The sequence below is a fragment of the Monodon monoceros genome, unplaced genomic scaffold, assembly GCF_005190385.1.
Source record: "Monodon monoceros isolate NGI ecotype Baffin Bay Population unplaced genomic scaffold, NGI_Narwhal_1 Super_Scaffold_7, whole genome shotgun sequence".
NCBI classification, from domain to species: domain Eukaryota; kingdom Metazoa; phylum Chordata; class Mammalia; order Artiodactyla; family Monodontidae; genus Monodon; species Monodon monoceros.
In genome coordinates this window covers 5,394,047-5,421,385 of record NW_021703784.1, presented here as the reverse complement: position 1 = coordinate 5,421,385, position 27,339 = coordinate 5,394,047, and the positions used below count along the sequence as shown (strand labels likewise).

Below are 27,339 nucleotides of genomic sequence, written 5' to 3'. Positions count from 1 at the left end.
CCAAGTCAGAGCAAAACCCAAATCAATCCCAGGTGTTCAGGGAAACCCAGAGAGGCTCTTCCGTTCCAGGAGCTGCGCCAGAAAGCAGAACTGCCCCCTGGGTCCTGCAGCTACGTTTTCTTGCTCTTTTCCTTACTTAGAACAGTTCAGATCTCCCACCCCAAACATTGGGCACATGGCCTGAAAGAGGAAATATCTGAATGAATGGGCCCTGCTGGAATGGCTCCTAATCCTGTGTTTTCTCCAGCAGCTCTGGCAAGTGAGGGTGTGTGGGAGAGTCCTCGGGGACCACTGAGAGCTCAGGAGCATCCTTCACTCGCTAGGATTCTCTACCTACCCGGCAGTGAGGATTCAATTAAATATGTGTGAAAATACCAAAGCCTAGTAGGTGTTCAATAAAGTATTGGTGACTTGAACTGAACTGAAAAGTGTCTTGTAAAATAGAAAGACTAAAAAAATATATACGATTTTATTTCCCAAAGCTTAGAGAGACAGCAAGGAGAAGGAACCTGGCGATTTCCCCAGGGACGTACGATCAAGCAACTGAGAAAATGAATGTAAAAATCAGATTCTGAGATATAAATGGAAATTGACATCCCCTGAATCTGGCTCTTTGTTTTAGCAGACAGACTGACTCCTTACCTATTCTGTATCCTCCAATCCGCTATGGGGGAAATCTTTTTTGTAGCAGTAATCATCTAGAATATGTGTTTTGCCATGACAACAGCTCCAGGATCCAGGGGACCTAAGATGCCTTTTGGTTTTAAAAACTTCCTAAGACTGCCAGCTTAGAGTCTATATGGCACAAAACAAAACTGTAATTTTGTGCTCAAAACTCTTTTCTTCATGTTTGGTATTTACCAGAACCCAAGCTGCATTTTACCCAAGCCATACATATACCCTTAAATGAATGACATGCTCACAGTTTAAAAGAATGTTTTAGCTATTAAGATTAGGATTCCTGCATAGAAGGCCCGCCTCAATAGGGTACTTTAAAGAATAAAGTTCTTTAATGGTCATCCAAAGCCATTTACAGAACATATCACATGTTTCAAATCATTTTCTACATAGACAAGTTACACTTGACTCCACACCAGGCATTTTACAAGTCCTGGATGTCCCAGAACAGTGTCACTTCTTTTGTCACGGAAAACACAGAGGCAAGGTCTCTATATCACTCTGGAAGAAAACATACATTGGGTCCTTTCAGCTTCAAGGTTCGCAGAGAGCCATGGTGCATCTCACTGGTTTCCCCCCCATCCTTCGATTTCTGAGCCAGGGCAAACTCCTGCCCCGTCCTGCCTTCAATTAAGATACTCCTGACAGGGATTCCCTGGTGGTGCAGTGGTTGAGAGTCCGCCTGCCGATGCAGGAGACACGGGTTCGTGCCCCGGTCCGGGAGGATCCCACATGCCGTGGAGCGGCTGGGCCCGTGAGCCATGGCCGCTGAGCCTGTGCTCCGTGGCGGGAGGGGCCACAGCGGTGAGAGGCCCGTGTACCGGAAATAAATAAATAAATAAAATACTCATGACAGGGTCAGAAGGCTTTTGGCAACAACATGGCAAAGGACAACCCCACTCAAGAAGACTATGGAAAATATTTGACATCCTACATCTTGCTATTATCCCAGCTTCCGCGATTTCAGTTTACATATTACTCTTTGATGCTTCACCCTCTGAGGCCCCGGAGATGCTGTTTAATCAGGCTGACCAATGCATTTCCATGTCACTTGATTCCCACCTATGATTTTCAGTGCTGCTTTCTGAGTAGAAGTTTACATTTTAGAAAATGTTTTCTCCCCTATTCTACTATGAGCCTGAGGACAACCAAGGGTTTAGTATTCTCTCTGTCACATAGGTGAGGGTATGAAGGCTCACAAAGGGTACTTCGGTGATTGAACCAAGATAATCAGGCCAGTTGACTGATCTTACCAGCACTCAAACCCAGAGCACCGGGCACGAAAGCCGGGTATTTTCCACCCGTACCTGTTAACAGAGTTAAAAGCAGGGGAGGCAGAAATGGACACAAAAACATTTCCTTTCATGTTTCTCCGTCATTTTCATTACAGAGAAAGTAATGACAAAGGAAGCGCCTCCATCCCTGGGACTCTCCTGGCAGACGGCAGCTGCAACACCAGAGCTTGTGGCTCCCACCCAGGACCCTGAGTCAGAGGCCCCCCCCCGCAGGGCCCCCTCCGCACTTGGCCTGGGGGCAAGACGGGCACGGAGGGGGCGTCTGAGCATTTCTAGGAAGACTGGGCTGGTCCAGGTGAAGGATGAGTTTTCTCGGTGGGCAAAGGAACAATCTGGGCAAACAGATGGAGTGGAGCCCCTTTATTTAGGCTGGAAGAGGTGGAGTTTTTCTGCACTTTTGAACTGTTTTCTCAAGGCCTGCCTCTCCCTCCCACGCAGGAAACAAACACAGAGACAGGCCTCTTCCAGTGAGGGCTCTAGTTGCTGAGGGCTGCCGGGGAGAGCAGAAGAGGGACTTAGGAGCAACGCAGGAGGAGTGGGGGCGAGCGGACAGGGAGCAGCTGGGAGAGGAGACGAGAGGCAGAGTGGGCAGTGAAGATGGGGGAGGGCGGATGGACGGCAGAGAAGGGAACAGAGGGAAGGAAAGGGAAGAGCAGAGGAAGCCCATATTGGAAAAATTTAAACCAGAATAAAGGGATACATGGCAGAGTGGAAGTGGGCTGGGAAGGGCCAGCAACTTACTCCCAATTAATGATGTTCAGAAAGCAGCATTTTTCCATAAATTTTGAAAGGAAATTCTCTCTCGTCTTTCTTATTTATTTATACATTATATAAATATATTTTCAAACCAAAAAAATGGGCTGTTTTTTCCAATGGGAAAAAGCCTTGTTTGAGATGAAAGCCGGTCTTCAAAAACCCCTTGGAGGAAGCTGAAACCCCACATGTCTCGGTGCTACAGAAAGAAAAACAAAGTGGACATTCTTCCTGTGTTCTAAGGCTTTTTTATGCAGATGTGTTTTTCTTTTAATAAATAAATCTGGACAGAGAGGGCAAAAGCATACTCATAGACATTCACACAGTGCAACTGTCTGTTTTCAACCCAGGGAAACCGCAGTGAAAAATAAGAATATCTATGTCCATTTTCCCAGTACAGAGACAAATGATCTCAAAATGCCAACTGTTTTCCAAATGCCAACCACAGGCACTGAAGCAATACGCTCTATGTGCATGATCCACCCCCCCCCCGCCCCCGCCAAGCTTCCCAGACCCACAAAGGTTTATCTGCAGAAGTAATGACAATCAGAGGTAGGGCAGGATCTGGGACAGGATGGCTACACTCCCCAGGAAGGCCTGGAGGGGTCCTTTAGTATAACTCCTCACTTAAGACATTCAGCCACTCTCTACTTTTTGAGCCACTCAGTTTCACTTAAGGACTGCAATAATTATTTTAAAACAACTGCATACACTGAGTTAATGTCTGCCTTCTTATGAGTTCCAACCATTGGCTCCAGTGCTGTTGGCTGAAATCAAACAGTACAATTTTAATCTTTCTTCATCTATCAGCTTTTCAATATTTTTACTCATCCCTTTATCATCACTTCCATCCAGGTATTAAAATTCCTTGGTTCCTGCAACCATTCACAATGGCCTGGTTTGGCCATGCCTCCACCCAGGGTCATCCCTGTATGTCCGTGTCCCTAAAGAGCATCATGAACATTCACAGGTGAACCAGACTTCTCAGGAGACAAATGAGAACACGGAGATGACCAGCCTACTCCCGCATTTCTATTGGTGCAGACCAACCCCGATCTTTCTAACAGCCATACTGCAAAAGCCACTCACTCGAAGTGCTCCGCCAGACCTTCTCCATGGGCGCCGCGATTGAGCCAGCTCTGCACTTACCAACTGAGTCTCATTAACCTCACGCAGAGGCTGCATTTACCCATACTGAACTTCACCTTGTTTGGATCCATTTTTCCATGCGTAGAGATCTTTTCTGTATCATGAATCTGTCCTCACCCTATTAGCTTTGCACCGTTCGAAATTTTGAAGTATACTTTCTGCATCCCTCTCTAACCTGAGCCCCTGATAAAAACGTTGAAACGTCAACGACCAAGTACTGTGACCCATAACATAACACCAGAGACGAGGCATCATTCCAATACTGACACGTTAATCAAGACCCTTTGGGTTTAGCTGCTCAACCAGTTACAAATCCTCCTGCCTTTACAGTCATTGGATCCACAGGTCCACATCTTGGCCACAAATCATGGAAAGGCTTGGACAAAATCTTCAGTGGAGTCTGTTGATCTACCAGTTGGGGAGCTCCAGACAAGTGCAAAGGCGGCTGAGGGAAATGGGGGAGCCGGGACTCTGATCCCTGCACAATGAAAGAGGGAAAGAGGGAGGAGAGGGGAGGGGGGAAGGGGGAGGGGAGGGGGAAGGGGGAGGGGAAGGGGGAGGGGAAGGGGAGGGGGAGGTGGGGGAGGGAGAGGGAGAGAGAGAGAGCACAGAGCTTAAAGCTCTAGAGCCACAGCCACTTTGCTTCCAGAAACAATGGGCACTTAGAGAACAATGGCTGCAGACAAAGTCTTGGTCTATTTTTATCTGCCACTGTGAGTCCCAGACAGGAGGAACTGGATTTCTGCCCTGTACGCACAGCTCCAACTGGATCTGGGCTGGGAGGAAGATGAGGTCACCCAGAACACTGCCTGCTTAGAAATAGGCTCCTTTTTCACTCACAGAGTAGTTTCTTCTTAGCCTAAAGGATCTCTTTAGCCAAGTGAAGAAGTGTGCGTGCCTACTGCTAAAATACAGCCACCATGGAGAAGGGGTAGGTCCAGACTGTAACTGCTGCTCGGCCCAGCCCAGAGCAATGAAGGCAGGGGTGCACGGAAAGCCTGACCACTAGAAGGAGGTCAACTCTCTTGTTCCCGAGACAACAGCCCCGTCGGTCCCATCGGGTCTGTTAATGACACATGGTTGGAGTCCCTCTCAGAGTGTTTCTTCATGGGAACGTTCCCTCCTCATTTCTTTGGTGCATAAAGAGGCTGAGGGCTGATCTTCACATGTATGTGTGCCCCACATCTCTATAAAGGCCTCTGACTCCCCTTTAGTTCATCCTCTTTGGACAGTCTCTCTATTTTCTGGAAATGCCATCTTCTGCTCTGACATAACTTTGGAGTGACAATTTTAATCCTTCCCAGCTGTGTTACTTATAGTCTTAATCCTCCTAGAGGCTTACTAACAAGGACCAGCAATGGTTGCATAAGCCTGTGATAGACACCAAACCGAAAATGAGCAGAGCCTGGGCCTGGGCTGGGGAAGGAGGCACAGGGACCCTGGAGCAGGCCCTGCAAGCAGCCCTCCTGCCGCAGGGCTTCACTGTGAGTTTCCACCGACAGCCCGGCACTGACCGGCAACTGATAGAGTCAGTAACTGCACGCCCTGGATCCAGTCCAAGCTTACAGACTTCAGAATCCTAACTGCAAAGCTGGAATCTCCTAAAGGCAAGACATCCAGGGATTCATACAGACGCCCCCCTAAGGGAAACTTTAGGCTCCCCACGCATGCCTACGAGTTCCTGCCATCAACCTCCTTGCTCCTGGAAAACTAACACTAAGTAGGTAGAAAGGAACCTGAAAAAGATCCCTTTCGTCCCTTCCATTGAAAGAGCTTAGGGTGTTTCACTGAGAACGTCCCAGGTAATGTCACCACAGCGGGAGGGAGCTGAAGACAAGCACTTAAATGTCGTGTAATCTAAAAGCTTAAGCACAGAGCAGGCACGTGCTGCACACAGCTGGGACCGATGTAACCAGCGAGTGATTAAAAGTGACGCACCGTGTTCCTTCCCACACTCTCTTCGCTGGCTTCAGGAGTGCAGGGATCCAGATGTCCAGGGGTCAGACCATCTGTAGGGTGGCCTGGTGAACCTGAGATACGAGGATATCTGAGATGCCACCTACAAGGCCACGACAAGCAAACACCCCTATACGCTTTTGTCCTAAGCAGATGGTGGAGACTGAAACCCAGTTGAAACCTATGACCACCTAAAAGGCACCAAACTGTGAAGATCTAAGTGGGTACCTGGGCCCTCCAACGTGGTCCAGGACCTCATTCAAACACTGCTTCCTCGACTTCTCCCCCACCCCCTGCTCCCAACAGGCTAAGTAAGCATCCCCTTCTTCTCCAAGGGCCCTGCTGACTCATCCCAGTGTCATTCAAGAGAACCACGTGGGAGCCACATGGCAGGAATATAGGGAGAAGGCAGAGGAACACACGTTCCCGCCCCTAAGAGACTGACATCAGAGGAGATGCAAAACTTCCCACCCATAGTATATTTGGCAAGCGCACGAGACAGCGCTCCTCTGGACCTATCACAGTCTTCAAAGACGCCGGCTAAGTGCCCCAAAATGCACACCAGCTACATGCACCGAAAACCGATGCCAGTGCCCTAACGTAGAGCATCTGGAATTTACAGCATCAGGCTTTACATGTTCAACAACTAGTGAAATAAAGGCCCCACTCAGCTCAGTAAATCCAAATGTACATCCCTAACGAGGAGTCAGAAATCCTGTTGCTTTAAGGGTTTTAGGGAATAATCTGAGTCCCAGCTCAAGTTTCCTGAGCTGCTAGGGAGGTACTTAGAACCCTGAGAGACAGCTTCAAGGGATTATGGGTCCTCTCCCTAAACCATTAGGTTCCCTGCTCAACCTAGCATCTGAGGCTGCTTCCGGGTATTCCTGATCTAGAACTTTGGCCCCTATATCTCTTCAGCTTTGGCCTTCTCCATGGCCTTGGGTAGGAGCTAGTACCTCACGCGCACCCTGCTTGCGTGTTCACACTCTTCCCTGCCTCTGCGCCGCTGTCTTGCCCTCGCTGTGGCTATCTGATGCACACAGCTTATCCTCGGCCAAAAAGGGAAAAGAGGAATTCACAGAATTTGCTATAAAGCTTTAACAAGTCCTTGGAGGGATGTTCCCCTTCCTGGCAACTCGACGTAATTACAAGATGAATGAGAGGAAGCTGCCATAGAGATGAGGGTGGGTGAGCGCCCGCCCTGGTCAGGTGGCCCACAGGACTCCCGATCGATCCCGGAACACACAGGATTAGAAGGGACATGAGACATCACCTAGTTCAACCCCTTTCTCTTACGGATGGGGAAAACGAAGCTCAGCGAAGTGACATCACGTGGTTACTAATTAGAGACCTCTTGGCTCCATGCCAGTATTTTTTGTCCTCTGCACCACTGCTGTTTCCTTATCGTGGTGGATTGGGAGAGAGACATCTCCCTCCTGTCTTTGCTGCTATCAAGCCCTGGTCATCACTCGAGACAAACTCTACTGCTCCCCAGGTTCGTAAGAACAACAGAGGAATAAGCCATCCAAAGATCTAAAAAGCACGGGATATAACGGGCCCAGGATGGGATCCGCTGCTGCTCTAGGTTATAAATTTTCAATCACGATGGCCAGGCTCTACGGTAGAAGAGCTTCCTGCCAGCAGGGATCCCAGCTGAATGCCAGGGATCATAAAGCAAGAATCTCCAACACCCAACTTCAACTGCACGAAACCACTCTGCGTAACAGGTCTAAAATTTGAGGGTGCTACTCCTATCGATCCAGAAAGAGTGAAGGCGGCTGTTAATTTCAGCGATCCCGTGACCTTCATCTAAAAAGCACTGAAAGAAGAGGAGAGCACCATCGTGTCATCCACAAGGTCTGTGACGCAACCATTCCAGTCCTGCTGGAAGGGTAAAGAAGACACGGTGATGGCAATGAGGGGATACAACCAACCCCACTGACAAAGGCAGAACATAAAATCAGGGGCACTGGCCTGTAAGCTGAACCTGATGCATCTAATTAACAAGGCCATATGTCTAACTCAAAAAGGCCAGGTCCTGGAGCCATACAAGCAGCTCCTGTTCTAACTGCAAATGCATCCAGAGTGCAGACAGCTAAGGGTTGTGCTGTGGTCTCTTGTAGCCTCCACAGGTTTTTTTTTTTTCTCTCTCCTTTCAGAATGGGGCCCCAAACAACCAGCCCGGGGCATTCTCGCAGCCCTAAGGCGACCCCAGAGTCTCGCCCACACTGGCCCAGAGCAGACAGCATCGGAGGCCTCTCCCAGGGGCAAACCCAAGAGGCTGAGAAGCCACCAGGCAGACCCCATCTCCAGATCAATGGGTCTGATAGGCCAACGGGTGGAGAGCAGAGAAGAAATGATCAATGCAAAAGGGGAGGGAGCAGAAGCCACTGTCCATCCGCAGCCTCAGGTGGGAAAGGGAAAGACCCGGTGCGGATACACAGCCCCCATCCGCTGCTGAAAAGTGGCTCTGCCTCATCAAGAAGCCATTAGGAAACTGCAGCCACCACAGCCCGAAGCTCCGGGACTGAACAGCCCTGCCGCTAGTGAAAGGGCTCATTATCTGTGCCCAGACAGACACTAGCTTCCTACACAGCAGAGCCAAAACAAGCGAGTCCCCAGCTTCCCGGGTCTGTGGGTCCGTGCTTGGAGCATCAGGGGAGAGCAGTGGGGGCTCTCACCAGGAGACACAGCTCCACGCCCCCCTGTGCCCTGCTGGGCAGCCTGACCAGCACGCCTTCACGCAAAAAGAGCTACTGACTGCCATGGGCGGGGGGGCTTCTTTCAGGGGTGGTAGAAATGTACCCAAGTCAGTTATTGGTGATGGTTGCACAGCTCTGTGAATGTACGAAAACCCACTGAATTGTACTCTTTAACACGGTGAATTTCATATTATGTGAATTATATCTCAGTTAAAAAAGCAATATATATTTTTTTAAAAGAGCTAATGAGCCACCTGCTACGAGCCATGCAATGGGAACACCTCCCGGTGACTGGGAGACATGGACCCTTCCCAGAAGCACACAGACCACCTCTCCACCTCTCCAGTGATGGGCTGGCTTCCAGAAGCACTGGGGCAAGGGTGCCGACGTCTGGAGTGTAGGGGGGTGAGGAAGAAGAGGGGCCAAGGTGTCAAGGACAACTCCAGTGGCAGGTGGGTGGCATTAGTGAGAGGGAAGAGACATCGTTGTGACCTCGGCCACAGGGAAGCCTCAAGAGATGCAGACAGGCCCACTCACTGGGAGGCCACGGAAACACTGGGAGAGGTCGTTTCCAGAGGCGGATGCCTGGAGGCTACAACTTCTGGGACCACTTACAGGAGGACTGAGAGGGAGGCCACAGACTCCAAGAGACAGGCAGAGAGCATCAAGCTCGCCTCACCCCACGCCATCCCCAGAAGAGGCTGCCCCAGGGCCCACGGAGAGTGACATTAGCATTTGTGTATTTCGATGTTGAAGGAGAAGGAAATCTCCATCAGACCCGGCTCTTTCTGAAGGTTTTTCTCCCAACCCTTGGGGATAAAAAGGAAGGGCAGACAGAAAAGGGCTTCAGGCATACACACACGGGACCAGGCTCACTGGCCATGAACCGAGAAAAGGTGCAGTCGCAACACTGTGACCAAATGGGACCTTTTGGAAAGTTCTCTTCCAAGAGGGATCATGAGTTTGGGCCCCTGGAATGCCCCAGAGCAGCTCTGATTGGTTCCCCAGCCCTGACTCAGATGCAGCAGCGCTGGCTCTACCCTCCGGTGAGTAAATAAACTGACCCAGGGTCTGGAGGGGAGGGGGCAGGCGAGAGCAGGATGGGAATCCGGAGAACCAAGTGCTGATTCTGGTGCAGGGAACAGACAGATGAGATGTCCAGTCCGTTCCAGAGACGGGTGGTGTGGCAGAATTCAAGAAAGAATGCCCTGAGCCTTAACACTTAACACTTAACCACTCCAGTTGGGATCCAGCCCCGCCCTGGCAGCCCGCCTGTTGCTGCTTTATAATATAGAGAATTAGTCACTGGATTAGCAAGCACATTTACACACACTGGAGCACAGCTGTTTAAAGACACAGGATCCCCTTTTCCAGGTGCCGGATTCCGGCTGTAAATCCAACCACTGCAATTGGCCAACAGGCAGATTCCAGAGAAGGCGTCTTCAGTTGCGAAGCGCTTTAGCGGAAGTTGGCTAGTACTGCGAGGGTCTACTGGGTGCTTGCTGCGGGACAGAAGGGACACGGGGTGTGGAGAAGGAAGCAAGGCCAGTGGTCTTTCTTCCGACCCGAGGCTCGTTATCTTTAGGAGGGCATCGCGTGGACTCACTGACCTGGCCCTTCCCAGCAGCAAGCTAACGTGGAGGGCAGCCTGAAGGAGGCAGCTCTACTCCAGGCCAGCTGCAGTGACAGGTCGTAGAGGTTTCCTCCTGAACCTCACATGCTTAGGTCCCTCCCAGAAGAAAAGAAGAGGACAATTAAAATAATTCTATATCCTGATAACGACAATTCCAAGAACCAGCCCCGTTGACCTGGCCAGGGCCTGAACATGATGCTTTTAAAGTCGGACCCATGACCTGAGGCCAAGCTCAAGTTTGCTAAGTGTGCGTGAGAGGAAGAAAACACTACCAGTGGCCACAGGGACCGCTCCGGCCCACTTGGTTACAGGGGTGTCGAGTGGAAAATTTTCTGTAACCAGGTTCACAGTAACCACAGTCCTAACAACCACTGAAGTAGCAACGGCGCTGTCAGCAAAGAGCCTCTGTACAGAAATGGCGGCCTACGAGACACAAGGATAACACACCATTTACGAGACCCTGTGTCAGTGGAAAAGTATCTTACAGGCATTATCTCAAATCCTTGCAAGAGCCCTGAAAGCTCTTTATGATTACCTCCATTGTAAGGGTTACACAAGGAAGGCTTGGAGAAGTTAAATACGTTGCCGAAGGGCAAATTAGCAAGCAGAAAATTCAAACTCAGGGCTGTCTCACCTCCAAACCCTGTTCCTTCCAGGACAGGGCGGTGGCTACAGGGAGAGCCATCATCACAACCAATGTCATGAATGAGAGGCTGTGGGATTCACAGACAAAGAGGACTTTCTACGGAGCCACCAAGAAATGGATCCCTCCCCTGTGACTATGAGGCCTCATCTACCGAGTGGGAAGAGAAGGCGTCTGTATCTCAAGATGATGCTAAGAAACCTTTGGCATAAACAGACCATCTGATGGATATAAGAACAAAACTCCAATGACTAAAAAAGTGGACCGCATTTAGGCTCCATTAGAACAGGAATTTGAAGAAGATGCTCAGATTCCTGGCTAGTTTGTGTGGGAGGAGCCTCCTGCGTATCTTGCACCAGCTTTTGGAAATTCAAATACTAATTCCTTGGAACTGGTTTGCCCATAAAAACACTGCGAGTGTTTTCTTACAAAGCAAGGCAGCTGGGGCCCCTGGAGACTGGACTCACCCTCCTCGGTCACCGCTCGTTGTCTGTAGCCGATGCCCGTGAGTAGCTCACGCCAACCCGACCCTGTGAATCCAGCAGCAAGTCGCCGGGGCCCGATCTCATCTAAAACATGAAGTTGCTGTTTTGCTCATCCAGCACCCAAAACCCTTTGGAGACACTGCAGCCAGCCTGGACTTTCAAATTTCTCCCATCAGGCCATCCATCACAGGTGAGGACACAGAAAAGCCACAAGGCTCCCCTAAGAGAGGCCTTCAGAAATCCAGAAATAAAGAGATTTTTCTTTTTTTCTTTTTAAATCTCCAAATGAATCAGAGGCTAACTCCAGGTCCATCATGCAGACATTGATTCGTTCCATGTGTGTGTTTATTTTTCTACCAACATTCCTGTTGCATCAAGTGGCCTCAAGGCCTAGACGTGTGCCTCTGAATATCCACTCCCTGGAGGGTTCTCAAGAATGGGTGGAGCCCTTACTTCATTCCTTGATTTCCCAATCTGGAAAATGGAGCCAAAAGCACCAACTCTCTCTATGCATTAGTAAATTTAGGTACCTGCGTTTCATTTGTCCACTTTGAATTTGAAAATGCACATGGAAACGATGGGAACTATGTTTTTGGCTTCCGCTCTATTACACATCCCAGTGATATATATTTATAGATATACTGGATGTTTTTCTTTCTTAGCCTGAGAATAATGAGGAACCCAAAAGAGCACACTGCGCAGAAGGACGCACCAAGAATCAAAGCCTCTGATGAGAATGTTAGCAAATTTTCTCTCCAAACAGATTCTAAGTTGGTAGGACTTTGTAATTAGAAGGATCTAAGTTTAAATTTGTGACTTGAGAGTTCTTGGGAAAATTATTGCAGCCTTTCTGAGACTCAATTTCTTACCTTCATAATGGGGGTTAAGACACCAACCTTGGTACAAACTCTTATGTACGAAAAAAGCTACAAGGAGATATAATACAACACAGGGCATATAGCCAATATTTTATAATAACTATAAATGGACTATGACCTTGAAAAATTGTGAATCACTGTGTTGCACACCTATAACTTATACAATATTGTACATCAACTATGCTTCAATAAAAACAATTTTTTAAATAAAATTTAAAAACATTGAAAAAAAATAAAACACCGACATCCTAGGGTTGTTTAAAGAATGTGATTATTTGTGTGAAGCACTCTGCAAAGTGCCTGGCACACAGCAGGTACTCTAGAACTATTAGTTTCACTTCTCTCATGCCTCCAAACTGAAGCACAGATATGTACAGAGACCAAAAACAAGCACCCAGCAGTTCTGGAGAATGTTTGATTTCCATTAGGAGGCAAGGAAGGTGTAAGATTGAACTCTTGATCTGATGTGAAATCAAGGATGCATTTCCTGTACACACACACCCATTCACCCTTAGAGAGTTCCTAGGTATTCAGCATCGCCACTCTGTATCATATCTCCCAGTAATTTAATAACACTCCTTATATCACGGATGCCTCCAGAGTTCTCTGTAAACGTGAGCTCATTAATGTTCCCACTCTCTCCAAGCAAAGGCAGCTCACTCACCAGGAACGCCCTTCTTCCAGAAGAATACGGAGCTGACGGAGGTGACAGGTGACGCAGAGACGTGGCTAGAGTCTGGCAGCTCTAAGTGAATCATGTATCCTGATTCTCATGCCAGGCAGAAGGTAAAGGATGAGCACCTATCTGGGTGGACCTGTCTGGCTACCAACACAGAAAATGCTCCAACCAGGAAAATGGAAGGCCAAGCACACTGCAGGCCTGACCAAAACGACTCAGAAGTGGAGGCCTGAACCCCATTTTGAAGAGGTGACACTTGGCAGCCACAGTAAGATTTGCTTTACAAGACTAAATGTTCCTGACAAGACTAAAGTTAGTGCCCACATTCAAAAATGCCAAACTTAAACCTATTCTCCATTCTGGCTGCAATCAGGTGTACCAAGCTCTACAGCCATCCCCACCTCCTCTTCCCCAATAATCCAGAAGCCCCCGAGGGCACTGCTGGCCATTCAGAATTAAACTCACTCCCAAGGAAACAACCACATGCCAAGGGGCCACTTCTCCGTGTAACAACCTGTCATTTGGCTTTGCAATGCTCTTGCTTCCAGAATGACCAAAACAGGGGGAAGAAGGCTTATTTTTATTGCTAAGGAACAACACATTGTATTAGGGGGATAATCTAATATAACTTCACTAAACTCCAAGTGTATACACCCGGTGCCATAGCAAATGCCCCTGCCCCAAATGGAAACTCACAGGGGAAAAACATAACTCACCGAAAATGTAATTCTTGTACACCTCTCTGGCACAATTCTTTCCCATAGCATGCAGCATGAGGTGCAAAGTTTTCTGGGTTTTGTTTTACTTTTTATCCTGAGGTGCTCCTCTGCCTACCTGAAGTGGACCTCATTTGCTAAAAAGGGTAAACTGAGGCTCAGAAGACCAAAGCAATGAGCATATATTTCAATATAAGGCAACGGGGGTTGGACAGGAATGCTTTTAAAAACTCTTTAGATTAAAAAACAAAAAAAAATGCATTTCTCAAAGTCCAAAGTCAGCCTACCCCAGAGGAAAACCGCATCTTTGTCTAGAAGCCTGGGGGGTAACTCACCTTTTTCTACTTCTTGAGAAAGAACTAACCTACCATCCTACTTAAAGTTTGGCCAGCGGTTTGGCATCATGGAAAGCTGTGCAAATTTTCCAGATCCCGTATGATAGTGATTTGTGCAACCCACTTGAAGCTCAGTCATCAGCCAACTGTCTACAGGGGACCGACTAACTATACATAGAAAATATGCAGGGAACTCAGTCTCTAGCAAAAGAGCAGAGGATGCCTCGGTAATACTTCTACCTCAGGCTAATGTGTAGCAGCCATAGTAGTAATGTGAATGCACTATGTATTCATCCAATCAAGGAAATATTTAAAATGTGTGTGGCCGAATGGAAATGTCACGGGGTTTGGAGAATTCCAGCTTCCTGTTCTAACTCTGCCACTTACTTACCAAGTTACCTTGGGAAAGGAACCTGGCATCACAAGTGGGCATCAGTTTCCCTACCTGTAACATATTTGTAACTCAAGGGACTGTGAAGCTAAAAGGGGGAGTAAGTCCCATGTCCAACTGCGAAATGCTACCAGATCACAACCAAGTAATAAGTGAAGTGGTAAACAATAGGCACAAACAGACCTTAGTATTTCCCCAAAGTCAACAAATATCCAAATATTTCTGAGAAGAGTGAGCTTTGGAGTGACCTGCAGCTGGGCTTGAATCTAAACTCCGCTCACCCGCTGTGTGGCCTTGGGCACATTGTTTAACCTCATGGTTTCTCCATCTGAGAGATGAGAAGAATACTTAGTTAGCTATCAGGGATAGGGGTAAAAGAATGAGGTTCTTGGCACGTTAATAAGCTGGCATCCAATAACTAACAGAAAAGAAAAAAACAAGAAAAAGGTAAAAACGAGATGAGAGATGCCTACACAATTACGGATAGATCAACTCTACCCTCTTATCAGTGGCAGTTTTTCTTGTTTTTCCCCCAAATTGGCACGCCGGTCTTAGGTCCCTGCTCCTGAAAGAAAAGGGCAACTGTGTCAGACCTTTCTCAAAACGTAGCAATAACATCCAGAACCTGATTTTCAGATAACGACTGTGCGCAGGCGCCGTGCCTCCACTGCTGTAAATGCAGGCTTTGAAAGGCCGGCAGCCTGTGCTCACCACACCCCAGCACACACTCGCAGCAGCTTCCTGGACCCGGGGAAACCAGAGCAGGTGGGATCTCCTGGCAGCCAGCACCTCCGGGAGGGCCAGACCCCATTCCCGAGCGCCCAACAGCCAGGGGCCCAGCCCCTGCCTTGGTACACACAAGAGGCACGGGCCTCACCAGGGTGGCTTTGAGCAGAATGCGTTCCTGCTGCAGGAGGGGCCTTTTCTGCCCAGAGCAGCGCCCTGACAAGGAGTAGCCGAGATGAAACAGGTCTGGCTCAGACCACACGCTCGGCTCCGAGGATGCAGCTGGGGCTGCTGGCTGCTTCACCTACCAGACCCCCAGCCTACATCTCCTTCCTCCAGAGCAGACCCCCCGCGCTGGAGCTGCTTTCCGCTGCAACCGTAGCAAAGGCTGATGGAAAAAGGAAGCTGTTTCATGGAGAGGGACCAAGAGGAAGGTATGACGCCTGGTCCAGCGTCACCCCAGGGACAATGTGTTTCTCCAAACGTAGGCAAGGCCTGTGACAATTCCTAACGCCTCTCCCCATGAAAGGTAATCTTCACAAATGCATTCAAAATCCTCCCAATGATGGAACTGTGACGAACAGAATATGGGGACCAGGAGAAAAATACCCCCATTTTGCCTACCTCTTGAATGACATTCCATGCTCTCTCTAAGCCTTCATTATTTTAAATGCTATCTAGATTCATACACTCTCAGTGCTAAGAGAAACCTTACAGGTCATCTTCTCCAGTGAGTTTATTTAACGATGAAGAGCTGGAGGTTCAGAAAAAAGAAATGACTTGCCCAAGGTCACACAGACAAAGAGTTGCAAAGCCGTGGCTAGAATCCAGGCCTCCTGGGTCTCCAGGCAATGATGGGTTCCCCGGAGTAGACACTCAGCTTAGCTTATACACAAAATGTACTCCTACTAGGCTGATAGACCTCCCCTTATTAGTCCTGAATCCTCACTGCATTCCACACATTTAACTAGTATTTCAATGATATAAGATAACCAATGCATAATGTATAGAATTAAAAAAAAAAAAACCTAGGCAGGGAATCTCCAATAGATAGGAAAAAGAAAAATAAATACTAGAAGTATAGAAGTCAATACATGGAAACTCTTCCACTGAAAATGCCCTGTAGTGGATTTTCTGAAGGGTATTTGAAAATCAAACTCAACCACGCACTCTCATGAATGATAAGTAACGACAGTGATTATCCCAGCACAAAACTCTAATTGCACAAAAATATCATTAATTGAGAGTAGGTATAGTACCCGGCACATAGTAGGGGTTTCTAAATATATACTTCAAAAAACCATGTATCTACAAACACTCACCAGATTAGGAACCCCGTGGCCTAACCTAGATTCTTATTTTCCATTTGTACCTTGAAAATATGTACCTGATTGATTTGTCATCTTCTCTGAGGTTTAACGCTTATTCTGATAAACTGATATAGAGGTTTTAACAACTAACAGTATGACTGGGAGGTAAAGTAATGCTACCAAAAGAAAAAACAAATCACCTCTCTCATAAGCCTTTTCAATAACACTGCTCTGTCCTTAAAATCTCCCTACTTTCAAAGGCAAAATTCATCCTGAGATGCAAAACGCTCTCACATAGGTCCTGGTCTCACACTTCCAACTCTCTTCCCTTTCTACAATCAAGGTGTTTTTCTTCATATTTATGTAAGCCTTTCTTTCACTCCAAACTTTCAGCATTCTCCCCACGCTGTTCTCTCTATCTAAAATATTCCTCTCCTTGTTTTTAACCACATCTTCCAAATTTTTCTGAAATACCCATGGTCTCCCTGAAGCTGACCCAGGAAATTATTCTAACCTAGAACTGTTGGAAGAAAGCGCCCAACAGACACAGAAAATAGAATCATTGATCCCCATGTACTTCCACAAGTTCAAATGATGCTCCTCCTGCACTTTTACCCATGAAAGCACCTAGAGCACAAGGATTATTCCCTCTGGGTTGCCCTGACCTGCCATACAGCCGTGCAGCATGTGAAGTATTCAGAAACGATTACAGAGACAAAGAGTGGAAACAGATTACCCACCTGGCCACTTGGACTAGAATTCTTACCCAAGTGCAATGTTTGGTCCATATGGGGGGTTTTCCAAAAGTCTATGAAATATCACTTAAATTCTTTGATCTTTTTTTCACTATCTCCTTTCATTCTTTCATTAGTCCTTTCATACTTTCTAACTCTTCTCCTGTCACCTCTCTTCTTTTTTTCTCTTCTTTTTTAGCCAAACGGGATGTTGCGGTTGAATCCACTATTCCATTCCCTTCCTCCCGCCCTAAAAAACTGAGGGCTTGCTGTTTTACTTTTCTTTTTGTTTCTACCCATTTTAACAGTACAAAAAAAAAATTTTTTTTTTTGCCCCTTTTGATCCCAACGTAAAGCTTCTCATCTTGGATAAACATTAAAACAAAACAAAGGAAAAATGTCATTGTCTTCACGTGTGTAATGATGGCGTTTCCCCCGACTCAAAAGTTCATTTTCACACACACACACACCCTACACGCAGAGAGTTTACAGTTCCTCTGCAGAACTCTGCAAAGCAAAAATCGACAGCTTAGCATAGCTCCTCAAAGCTACCAAGAGGTTTCAAACGCTTAAAGTGAACTCATTTGAGGTTGATCTTTAGTTGTTTCCCAGGTGCTGAGAAATATTATAATGTGTCAAAAAACACATTTACAAATATAACTCATGCTTGGGGGAAACCACACTGAACTTGAATTTCTTCAAACTCTTAATTTGGTCCTTTTAGCTTACTCTGGGTGGCCTAAGTAGATATCATAAAGAATATTATTGTCCCAAATCAGTGTCCAAGTAGTATGCGCCCCATTTCCAGGGACAGTCCTAGTCTATCTCTCATTGTGGTGTCATTATTAACAGCACCCATTACACTCTCAAAAGTGTCCCAGTTTGGATGGTAAATTACAAGCACACACCATCAAGATCTGAAATCCAGTACCCTAAAACTTTCCAATGCTACATTGGGTCTTAAAGCACCATCTGGGTCAGTATCTTACAATTCTGAGACCAAACGAAATGCTACAGAAAAAGGACAATGGGGAAAAGGTGATGGGGCAGTAAGAAGCCACCTTCCCAGTGCCCAGTGACAGGCCTGCCCCCAAGCAGCAGAAACTGGAAAGCACCTGAGAAATATGAAGTTGGCCAAATAATCAATAAATATTTATGGCTCAAACAGCACTATTTTGAGTGTTTCTGTCAGCATGGCTCCCCGCCAGCGATACTGGATCTGCTGTAACCTACACTACAGACCAATTTCCTTCTGGACGTGCATAGAGACTATAAGCTACCCAAGTGAAAGAAAAAGGTAACATAGATAGGCACAGAGCTTCAAGAAAAGTAGCCAAATAGCCTGTTTCTGCAAATGTGAAAAACACCTACTGAAGTTCTGGAGAAAGAGCTCTTCAACCCAACTGAAAAAAAAAAAAAAGCAAACTGGAGCTGTAGATACCTGACAAGGAAAAATGATAGATTTGGGGATTGTCTCCACATTCCTAACTCAGAGTTAAGAAGAGCTTAACAGCTGGAAGCAAAGGGTGAACCTAGAATACTGTGAACAGGGAGGCAAATCCCATCGGAGACTCTGTCTGAGCAGGGGGTGGGGCCCCCACTTCATTCGGGAGCACCCAGATAAAAACATGAGGACTGTGTTGTGAATATACAAATTCCTCTCTGGGATGACCGTGGGACCCAAGGGTATTAAGTGTTTGGAAAAAATGCTCCCCATAAGGCAGTGACAGAGGAACCAAGACCTCGCCCGTGGACAAGTCGCCAGGGAGTCTGTTGGTTTCCCACTGAGCTGTGGGCCAGCGGGGTGGGGGTGGGGGTGGGGGGTGGGTTGGCGTGGGCAGGTCTCCAGGTAGCACCCTGGGGCTCAACTTCCCTCCTTGTGCCAGAACAGCTACATACTATGTGCCCTGACCCATGTCATGGGCTTGAAAACCCTACATTTTAGGCAGGGAAAAAGATAAAACTTATTTGCTGTGCAGACAATAAAGGCAGGTACCTCTGGCCTCCTTGCAGGAAGGAAAATTAAATCACATCTGTACTAAGAAAACAAACTGCTGCTGATCTGTGTCTCTCGTCGCCCAGATTGTGAGTGAGATACATGCAGAGCTGTGTCCGTGACGAAAGAGGTAAATCAGGCCGAATGGGGAGGCTCTGGGAAGGATGTGACCTTGGAAGTGAACACAATCACGTCCTCACCTGTGAGAGAACGAACTACATCTGGAAGACATTGGAAAAGCAAGAAGCCTGGTTCTCTGCTTGGTGATCTCAGGCAAGCCTCGTTGCTGGAACCCTCGAGCATCTTCTTAAAGCAACACACCTCGACTGCCAGCCCTGGAGGGAGCTCATGGGACAGGCCCTAACCCCAAGCTCAGAGGAGTCATGCAGGGGTCCCCTGCACCCCTCAACCCCCAAAGCACCGACCACCAGTGCCTCCTCGTCTCCCCTCTTTTGATTCCCTGAGTTTCTGTGAATAAGACGGTGCTTTACATTAGGTAGAAAATGCTCGCAACACTCAACAGTTTATAAATTTCTATCAGTGCGGCCTAGAGCAAATTATGGCATCTCTCAGAATATCCTCTTCCTCATGTGAACAGTGGATGTACTAATTTGTGCCCGTGCCCCGGAGTTAGTGGTGTGAAGTGGGAAAGAACCTGGCACGTGATGCAGGTTCAGTACGTGTTTCAGAAACATCCCTACAGCTTGGGAACGGCAGGAATCTACCTTCACTGCAAGCTCAGGGAATGCCACCACAGCCATGGGTGATTCATTCCGCAAACCAGGGACGGCTGTAATTACACTGTCGCTGTCGCCATTGTAGAGTTATCTGTGCTCTTTGCAATAGGGAGCCTCGCTTTCCTGAAAAAAATAATCCTGACCTACACTAACCAGCTCTCGGTTTTGAAGAGATTTTGATGGAGCCCAGAGCAAGCTGGGCTCTGGGAGGTTGACCGCGGGCTGGTTTGTCTCCTAGGGGGAGGTGATCCCCCTACAGGGTGGTCTGGTCTCTTTAAGAAAGAAAAAAAGTTACACAGACAAAAAAACAGCAATACAAACCAACCAAAAATGCCAGGAATGCGAGCTCTGCCAAACAAATAAATAAATAAGATGTGAGATACTTTATAATAACTGGACATGATGCATTTCCCAACCCTGCATAACTGAAGAACTCTACATTTCCATCAACCCTGTAAATGTTCCCCGGCCCCTAGTCTTGGTGGCCTTCTGGCTCTGAGGCAGCACTGACAATCTCCATCACCCATAGTAACTGATCCCTGAGCGTGTAACTGACAGCCCGGTCCCGGAGATGCCCTGACACTCTGAGAGTTACCTGGCTTGCTGTTTGCTGCTGGGGCACAGAATGGAGTGTGAGATCTCAGTGAGGCAGGTGAAAAGGTTCTCTTTAACTTTACTCTTCTTTCCCTCTCAAATAAGCGATTAGGGGAGGTGCATAGGCAGCTGTAGCCCCTATAAAACACTTCAAGGGCCCCTAAAAATTCTACAGCCGTCGTCATTTTGTGTTGTTATTGTGGATCAGCAGTTTTAAGATTTGCACACAGTAATAGATTTAATTCTCACATCAACCCTATGACGTAGAAGGATTATCGCACTCATTTTACAGATGCAGGAGCTGGAGCACAGAGAGAGATGAAGTAATTCGTCCAAAGTCACACAGCTAGTAAGTGGCAGAACTGAGATTCAAACCCAGACAGGCTGGCTACAGAGTCCCTGCTCGGAAATGCTGGGCTCATTCTCACTAATGGCGCGTGGTCCGTGGGGGTCTGGAAGCACAGTGAACAGGCGATCCTAAGAGCCCGGAAGCTCTGCCCTTCTTTCTGGTCCATACAGATGAAGATACAAAGACTGACCAAAGGCACTGGGAGAGGGACGGAGCTTCTTCCTATCTCTAAGGGCAATACAGGTCCCCGAGGGATGGACATCCTTTCCTAGGGTAGGAGGGGGGCTGATCCTTTTTCATTCTTGTAAAAGCGCAAACAAACAGAATTAGAATTCCTGATCTTCCCTGGGCATTATGCTCACCTCACCGAGAAAGTGGAGTGGGAAAGGAGAGGAAAAATTAAGCAGCTGGGGAATGTATTTGCTTTGGCACCCAGCCTCCACCCCTTCTCAGCAAACTCCACACCAGGAGGGAACTCCATGGACACTCTACGGCTTTGCTTGTTTTAACCTATTTAAGCTCTGAGAACCTGGCAATCATGTATTACAATCAAAATGATATATCCAACTTTACACCTACAAGGAAAATTCAATGCCAATGTTATTTCCAAGTATATGGTAATTTGGCACGTAAAGCTGTCAAAACTCCTGGTGAGGTCTCAATCCAGAATCAAAGTGAATAAAGGTTCTTGATAAGGTCCTAGCCACTGAGACTGGCAAATGACCCAGGCTCCTGCTGGGACACCCACCTCCCTCTTGCCTCTCTCCAGCCCTCATATATGAGGGGAGGGGGGGAGGGAGAAATCCTGGTTTAATTATTTAAACCAGGTAAGTTCCCAAAATAGTTGTCTCCACACATAAGAAACTAAACAACCCAAAGAACCATTCTGACAAATACGAGTCACAGCTGTAGACACAAAACCACGCTATGAGAAGTTAAACTTTAAAAATGCCCTGTATGGTCTGATGGGCAAAGCAAATCCCCACTTTGCCAGTCAGTGTCTTTTCCCACCAACAAAAGCAAGCAGCCCTGGCCAATGCTTCCTGCATCCTTGCACCTGCAAGTTTAAGTCTCAACTGAAGTTTCTCTGCTAAGCTTTACAGAGTTAACTTGCAGTAGTACTCAAGGCAACTGTACACTGAGATGGTAGAAACCGGGATGCATGTTACTTGAGCTGCTGGCTCACTAGACATTCTTAGGTAAATAACTTACCTTCTCTGTGCCTCCATTTCCCTTCCTGGGTTATGGGAATAATATTCACGTATATGCTACTAAACCTCCAGAAAAAAATGATCTCAAACTTAGTTGATAGCGCCAGAAATCAAATCTCGTTACAATGAATGGCAGAAGACTGCCTAATTTCTTTGATCAGTTGAAATTTTCTTGTATTGAAGGTTGCTGACAAAATATTTTTGCAAAAGAAGGGCACTGTAAATTTGCTTATTATAATGGGTATGACTGCAGCAGTAGGCCTCACTGTCCCCATTCTACAGATGGGAAAGCTAAGAATAGTTACTTGCTCAGGATTTATTTTTATCAATAATCAACAGAACGGTACCATATACTTAAAACCTCTAATGTTTACTAAATTACTCCCCCAAAATGCTTCCGCTGTTTACTGTGATCCAAAACATGTGTTGCTAGGGGCTCTTTTTCCTTCCCAGCATGCCAAATCCATTGTAGGTTCGTGGACTGACATATTGACACCATTTCCCAGACAACCAAATCTGTCTCTTCCCCATAAACACACATATAAACAAGCCATACTTAAGGAAAGGACCTATTGGTTGAGATCTATCTTTGCTGGGAACTATCCTTTCACTTCCTCTGTAAATGGTCTGAATCAATTGTGACTAACAGAATTTATTCTGGCTGCCTTGAACTCCCCAAAACCACCATCACAGCAGCATCATTTCTGAACTGTAGCTCTATGTACCCGAAATGTCTCCGAGGTGCCAGTTCATCTCAGCATCCTTGTGACAACAAACAGCCTTAGTCTTCCTGCACCTCCCAGGGAGCAACCCTGGGCTTGAGTGTTAGGGGGTCTAAGAGGAGAAGACACCAGCCACTACCATGTCTTTATTAAGATTTCTACAGGATCTCCAAATGACAAAACGTCAGCTTGGCTTGTGTTGAAAGTTTAAGCAGATTAAGAAAGGGTTAAAATAAGCAACTAATTATGGCGGAGGCAAAGAAGTCTTAAACATGGGGAGCCGCTGAACTTACTGATAATCCAATACAATAGAGAAGCACATTACTGCGATTAATTTTTTTCCAAAAAGCACCACCTTCTCCCTACATGTTTCTATATACCTTTACCTCCAAAATAACGAATCTCTTAAGGATAGCTGGCAGTTCCCTATCCTATAAGAAAGCATCTTTTCTTCTCCAATTGCATTTATTCCAGAAATTCTGGAGCTCCAGCGTCCATTAAACTGCTTGGCACCAAAAACTGTGTCTAAGACAAAATGAAATTTCTGTCCTACCCCTTTCCTTTTCAAATCCTACAAATCCAAGAGTTGGATAACACACCAATCAAAGACCCAAAGTCACGTTTGGTGTTGGGAGGTTTTCCCTCTTCTAACAGATCTTTGGTACCAAGGGACAAATTTACGGCAGATTAGAAAGATGGATAAAGTGAGTAACCTGCATGAACAGAATCGGGATGTTTCCTGCAGTTAAGATGATCATTTCAGCTCTGCTCCCACCTCCCTATCCTCAACCCAGAAAAGAGAAGCTAGATAGCAAAGGGACATGTGACAGGGGAGCTCAGGAAGGCAAGACATTTGAAAATGTGCATGAAGGCCAGCCAGTTAGACACCGTTTGGGTTCTTACTACCCAAGGCCCTCCATCCGGCTCCAGTTCTGGGGCATGACTGCAGGGTCAGGGGATGATGTCCTCGGCGGCCGTGTCCACCCCCCTAACGTTAAGGAATAAGGCCAGAGGGTTCCCGCTCATTTGGAAAAATAAAAAAGCAGGAATGGGAGTGCTGGCCATTCTAAAAGCTTTTTCCCATTACTCACAAAAACACAGCTGTGAAAATAAATACCACCCCCCAAACAAGGGTCTCGGGCCACCAACGTCCTCTTCTTCCTCTCTACCTCTCTCCAGCTGCCACCAGCATCGCCTGCTCAGGCAGAAGCTCTGGCAGAAACGCACCACTGCCTGTAAGGGAAGAGCGAAGGGGGTAGAAGCGGAGGGGACCCCGGCCTCTGGCCGAGAGCTGGAGTGGGGGCTTCGGCAGTCACCACTCACCCGGGGATGGGAAAAGCTCCAGATCCACTTTTTCCGTCTTGATGATTGTGAGAGTCGGTTTGAGATCGACGGCCGCCTTCATGGTGCCAGGAGTGGGGGGACAGACGGGACTAGAGCAAGTTTGCTGTTATTCTTGTTGTTTCTCTTTTTAATGGGGATAAGTAACAAGGGACAGGGGACGGGGGGATCGGACCTTCTTCCCTAAAATCTCAAATTCCCGCTGACTTTCCCTGGCGCCCAGAAGGTGAGCGGCCGGAACTCTCTCCCGGGTAGTTGGCACTTTGCGGGAAAGTGCGCGCGCCGGGTGCCCGCCTCGCCTGCGCCCCGCCGGCTACCTCCTAGTCCTGGCCCGGCTCCCTCCTCTCCGCGGGCAGCCGCCTGCGCTCGCCCTCGCCCTCGCTCTCCGGAGCCGACTCCCTCCCTCGCCCGCGCGCTCTCCCCTCCTCTTTGGGGCGTTACTCGAGGCGCCGAGCCCCGGCCGTGGGTCTGCGCGCCCGGCCCCCTCCCCCAGGGTCTCCGCGGGGGGGGGGGCCGGGAGGGACGAGGGGCGGGGCGGCGAGGGGCGGGCACGGCCGGGGGCGGGGCCCTGGACCCGCGGCCAATCGCCGGCGGCGGTCCAAACCGAAAGGAAGGCTGGGCGGAGCTCGGCGTCCGCCGCGCCCTCTGCCCCCCGGGCACTGCAGCCGGGCCGCAGAGAAGCCGCACGCGGAGCCAGCGGGTGCCCAGGCCGCTCCGGCCCTTCGGGAAAGTCCGTCAGATTCTCCACGCATTCTTGAGGGCTTGGTCACCCTCTCCCGCCCCGTCCCGGGAGCGGCATAGTTCTCCAAGTGCGTGTCTATCATTCATTCACAAAGACTGACACACAGGACGTGAGGCAGCGACTGGAGGGGCCTGCGTGCGAGCAAGCGCAGGGGGCTCCAAGCCAGTGTCCTCAAAGGGCTCTGGGAATATTGGACTCCAGCCGATTATGAGTCAGGGATCGGCACTGGATTGCTGGAGGAGCCTTCGACTTTTCAAGGGTCAACAAGTGTCATCGTTAAGAAATTAGTTAAAAATGACCTGCCCTTGATAAGGATGGAGCCCAAGGCAGCCTTCTGGAGACCCAAAACAAAGGCCCAACGTCGTCTTTATTACTGGGAGAGTCAGGAACAGGGCCCCCAAACTAGCATCCACTCCTGGGCTTCCTTAAGCTTCCAGTTTCCCTACAGCAGTGGTTGGGTGGCAGGGAGAACTATTATTCTGTTCCTCTAATTATGTCACCATTGGCCAAAAGTTTTGTCTTTCCTTTCACAGATTCTCCTCTACTAGAAAGAACTGACAACCCTCCTAGCACCACCATCAAAAATGTGATGCACAAGCTCTGTGGTTTCGAATTTCTGGAGTACGTCATTTGCAGCCATGACAGAATCCCAGTACACAGACCCCTTTTCCATTTGGGAAGCCCAGACACTTCAGACACCACAACATGATCCTGCATAATTAATGGTTTGCCACTGGCACACTGGTTATCATAAATGGAGAGAGTTGGTCTGAATTAATAAATCAAGCATTAGACATAGAGGTGCAACCCTAGACACATATGTATAGCTGGAGCCAGGCACTGATAGCTATCTCTGATGAACTAAAAGATTAAACGTAAATCTTTCTGGGGCTTCCCTGGTGGCGCAGTGGTTAAGAATCGCCTGCCAATGCAGGGGACACGGGTTCGAGCCCTGGTCCGGGAAGATCCCACATGCTGCTGAGCAACTAAGCCTGTGCGGCACAACTACTGAGCCTGCGCTCTAGAGCCTGCGAGCCACGACTACTGAGCCCGCGTGCCACAACTACTGAAGCCCACACGCCTAGAGTCCGTGCTCCGCAACAAGAGAAGCCACCGCAATGAGAAGCCCTTGCACCGCGATGAAGAGTAGCCCCTGCTCGCCACAACCAGAGAAAAGCCCGCGTGCAGCAACGAAGACCCAATGCAGCCAAAAATAAAATAAATAAAATTTTTTAAAAAACATAAATCTTTCTGAACAACCTCAGAGAAAGCTATTTTTAATACTGTTTCCTGATTTCTAAGCAAATGTTCAGCTCCCACCACTTGGCTGTAACTGTAACCTCAAGCTCTGATAAGTTTTAACACACCTGCTTACCTTCATCTAATTCCAGTTCTGTCCCCTTGAAGTATTAGTAACTTACAGGTTTCCCACAGCCAAGGAGGGGAGGAGCCAAGAATAGGAGATAAATCTCAGATCTCAGGCTCCTGGTTCAAACTGCCGATTATGCTAGTCTTCCAGTGACCAGAGGGAAGTATTGGTATGTGATAATCCTAATTGTCGAAGGAATGTTGTCATCCAGCTGTGTTTCCAAAAGGTATCAGAAAACAATGCTGGCCCCCAGATGACAAGAACAGACCCGTCTGATCCTGGGAAAAGCTGAGGGAAACAACGCATGAATGAATTGTGCACTTACACATTCAAATGACCAGCAAAGGAAAGGATCTTGAACCAATCCTGCCTTACCCGCTGTGAATACATCAGCAAAAGAACTGTGCAAATCAGGAGTTGCTTTGTGGAGTTTTGTTTTATTGATGTTATGCTAAGGAGATGCTGGTATTTTTTTTTAATCCAGGTGTGACTGCTCTATTTCAAACGCAGCTTCCTCAGAGCAAGTCCTGTCTCTCTCCCTCAGTCGGTTTCTCAGCTTTCTTTCCCAGGCTAGCCTAAACACGGCTGCTACCTCCCTCACCCCCAAACTAGACACTAAAAGAGCCCGCCATGATGAATCCGAAAACACTGTGCACTTCAGCAATGGGGGAATTTATTCCTTCAGTTCTTCAAGGATGACAGCTCAACTTGTCAATCATCCTTTCTAACCCCGTCCTGAAGCACAGAAGTTTGAAAGGTTTGACTGTGCAAATCAGGGAGTGGGGTTTGGAAGGTAGCCAGAGGCCACCACAGACTTCCAAGAAAGTTACTCCTGCAGGAGGCCAATTGTGAGTATTGATGTTATCAGAAGTTATGCATCTAACCTCGGATCTGGTGGAAACAAGGAGCACTTAATATGGACAAGTGAAAGTATTTTTACATATTTGGGATATTAATGATCTGATCAGGCCTACAATGATCCCACTTGATTAATCTGATCAATTTTGATCAACTAAATTTTTATTCTTTCTAGGACACAGGTAGGTTTTTCTAAATGTTCCTGTGAACTTTAGATGATATTTCTATCTTACCGTATCCTAAAAAACAGTGCCTTGCCTGGTGCCTGACACATTGTAGATGCTCAATCAATAGTGTTGAATAGTGAGCTATCACCTTCCTGGTCACTAGGGGCTTTTACTTTGCCACCATGGCTTT

General features: G+C 47.7%; 1 protein-coding gene across 1 annotated transcript in view; it reads right to left on the bottom strand.

Moving 5' to 3' along the window:
• The window catches only part of ETS1 (ETS proto-oncogene 1, transcription factor), a 65,268-nt gene extending 40,858 nt beyond the window's left edge, over positions 1–24,410 (bottom strand). Inside the window, exon 1 of the mRNA XM_029207989.1 lies at positions 23,996–24,410. Coding sequence (XP_029063822.1) covers positions 23,996–24,077 — 82 coding nt within the window. The 5' untranslated portion in view covers positions 24,078–24,410. The remainder of the gene's footprint in view (positions 1–23,995) is intronic.
• Positions 24,411–27,339: the final 2,929 nt, after the last annotated feature.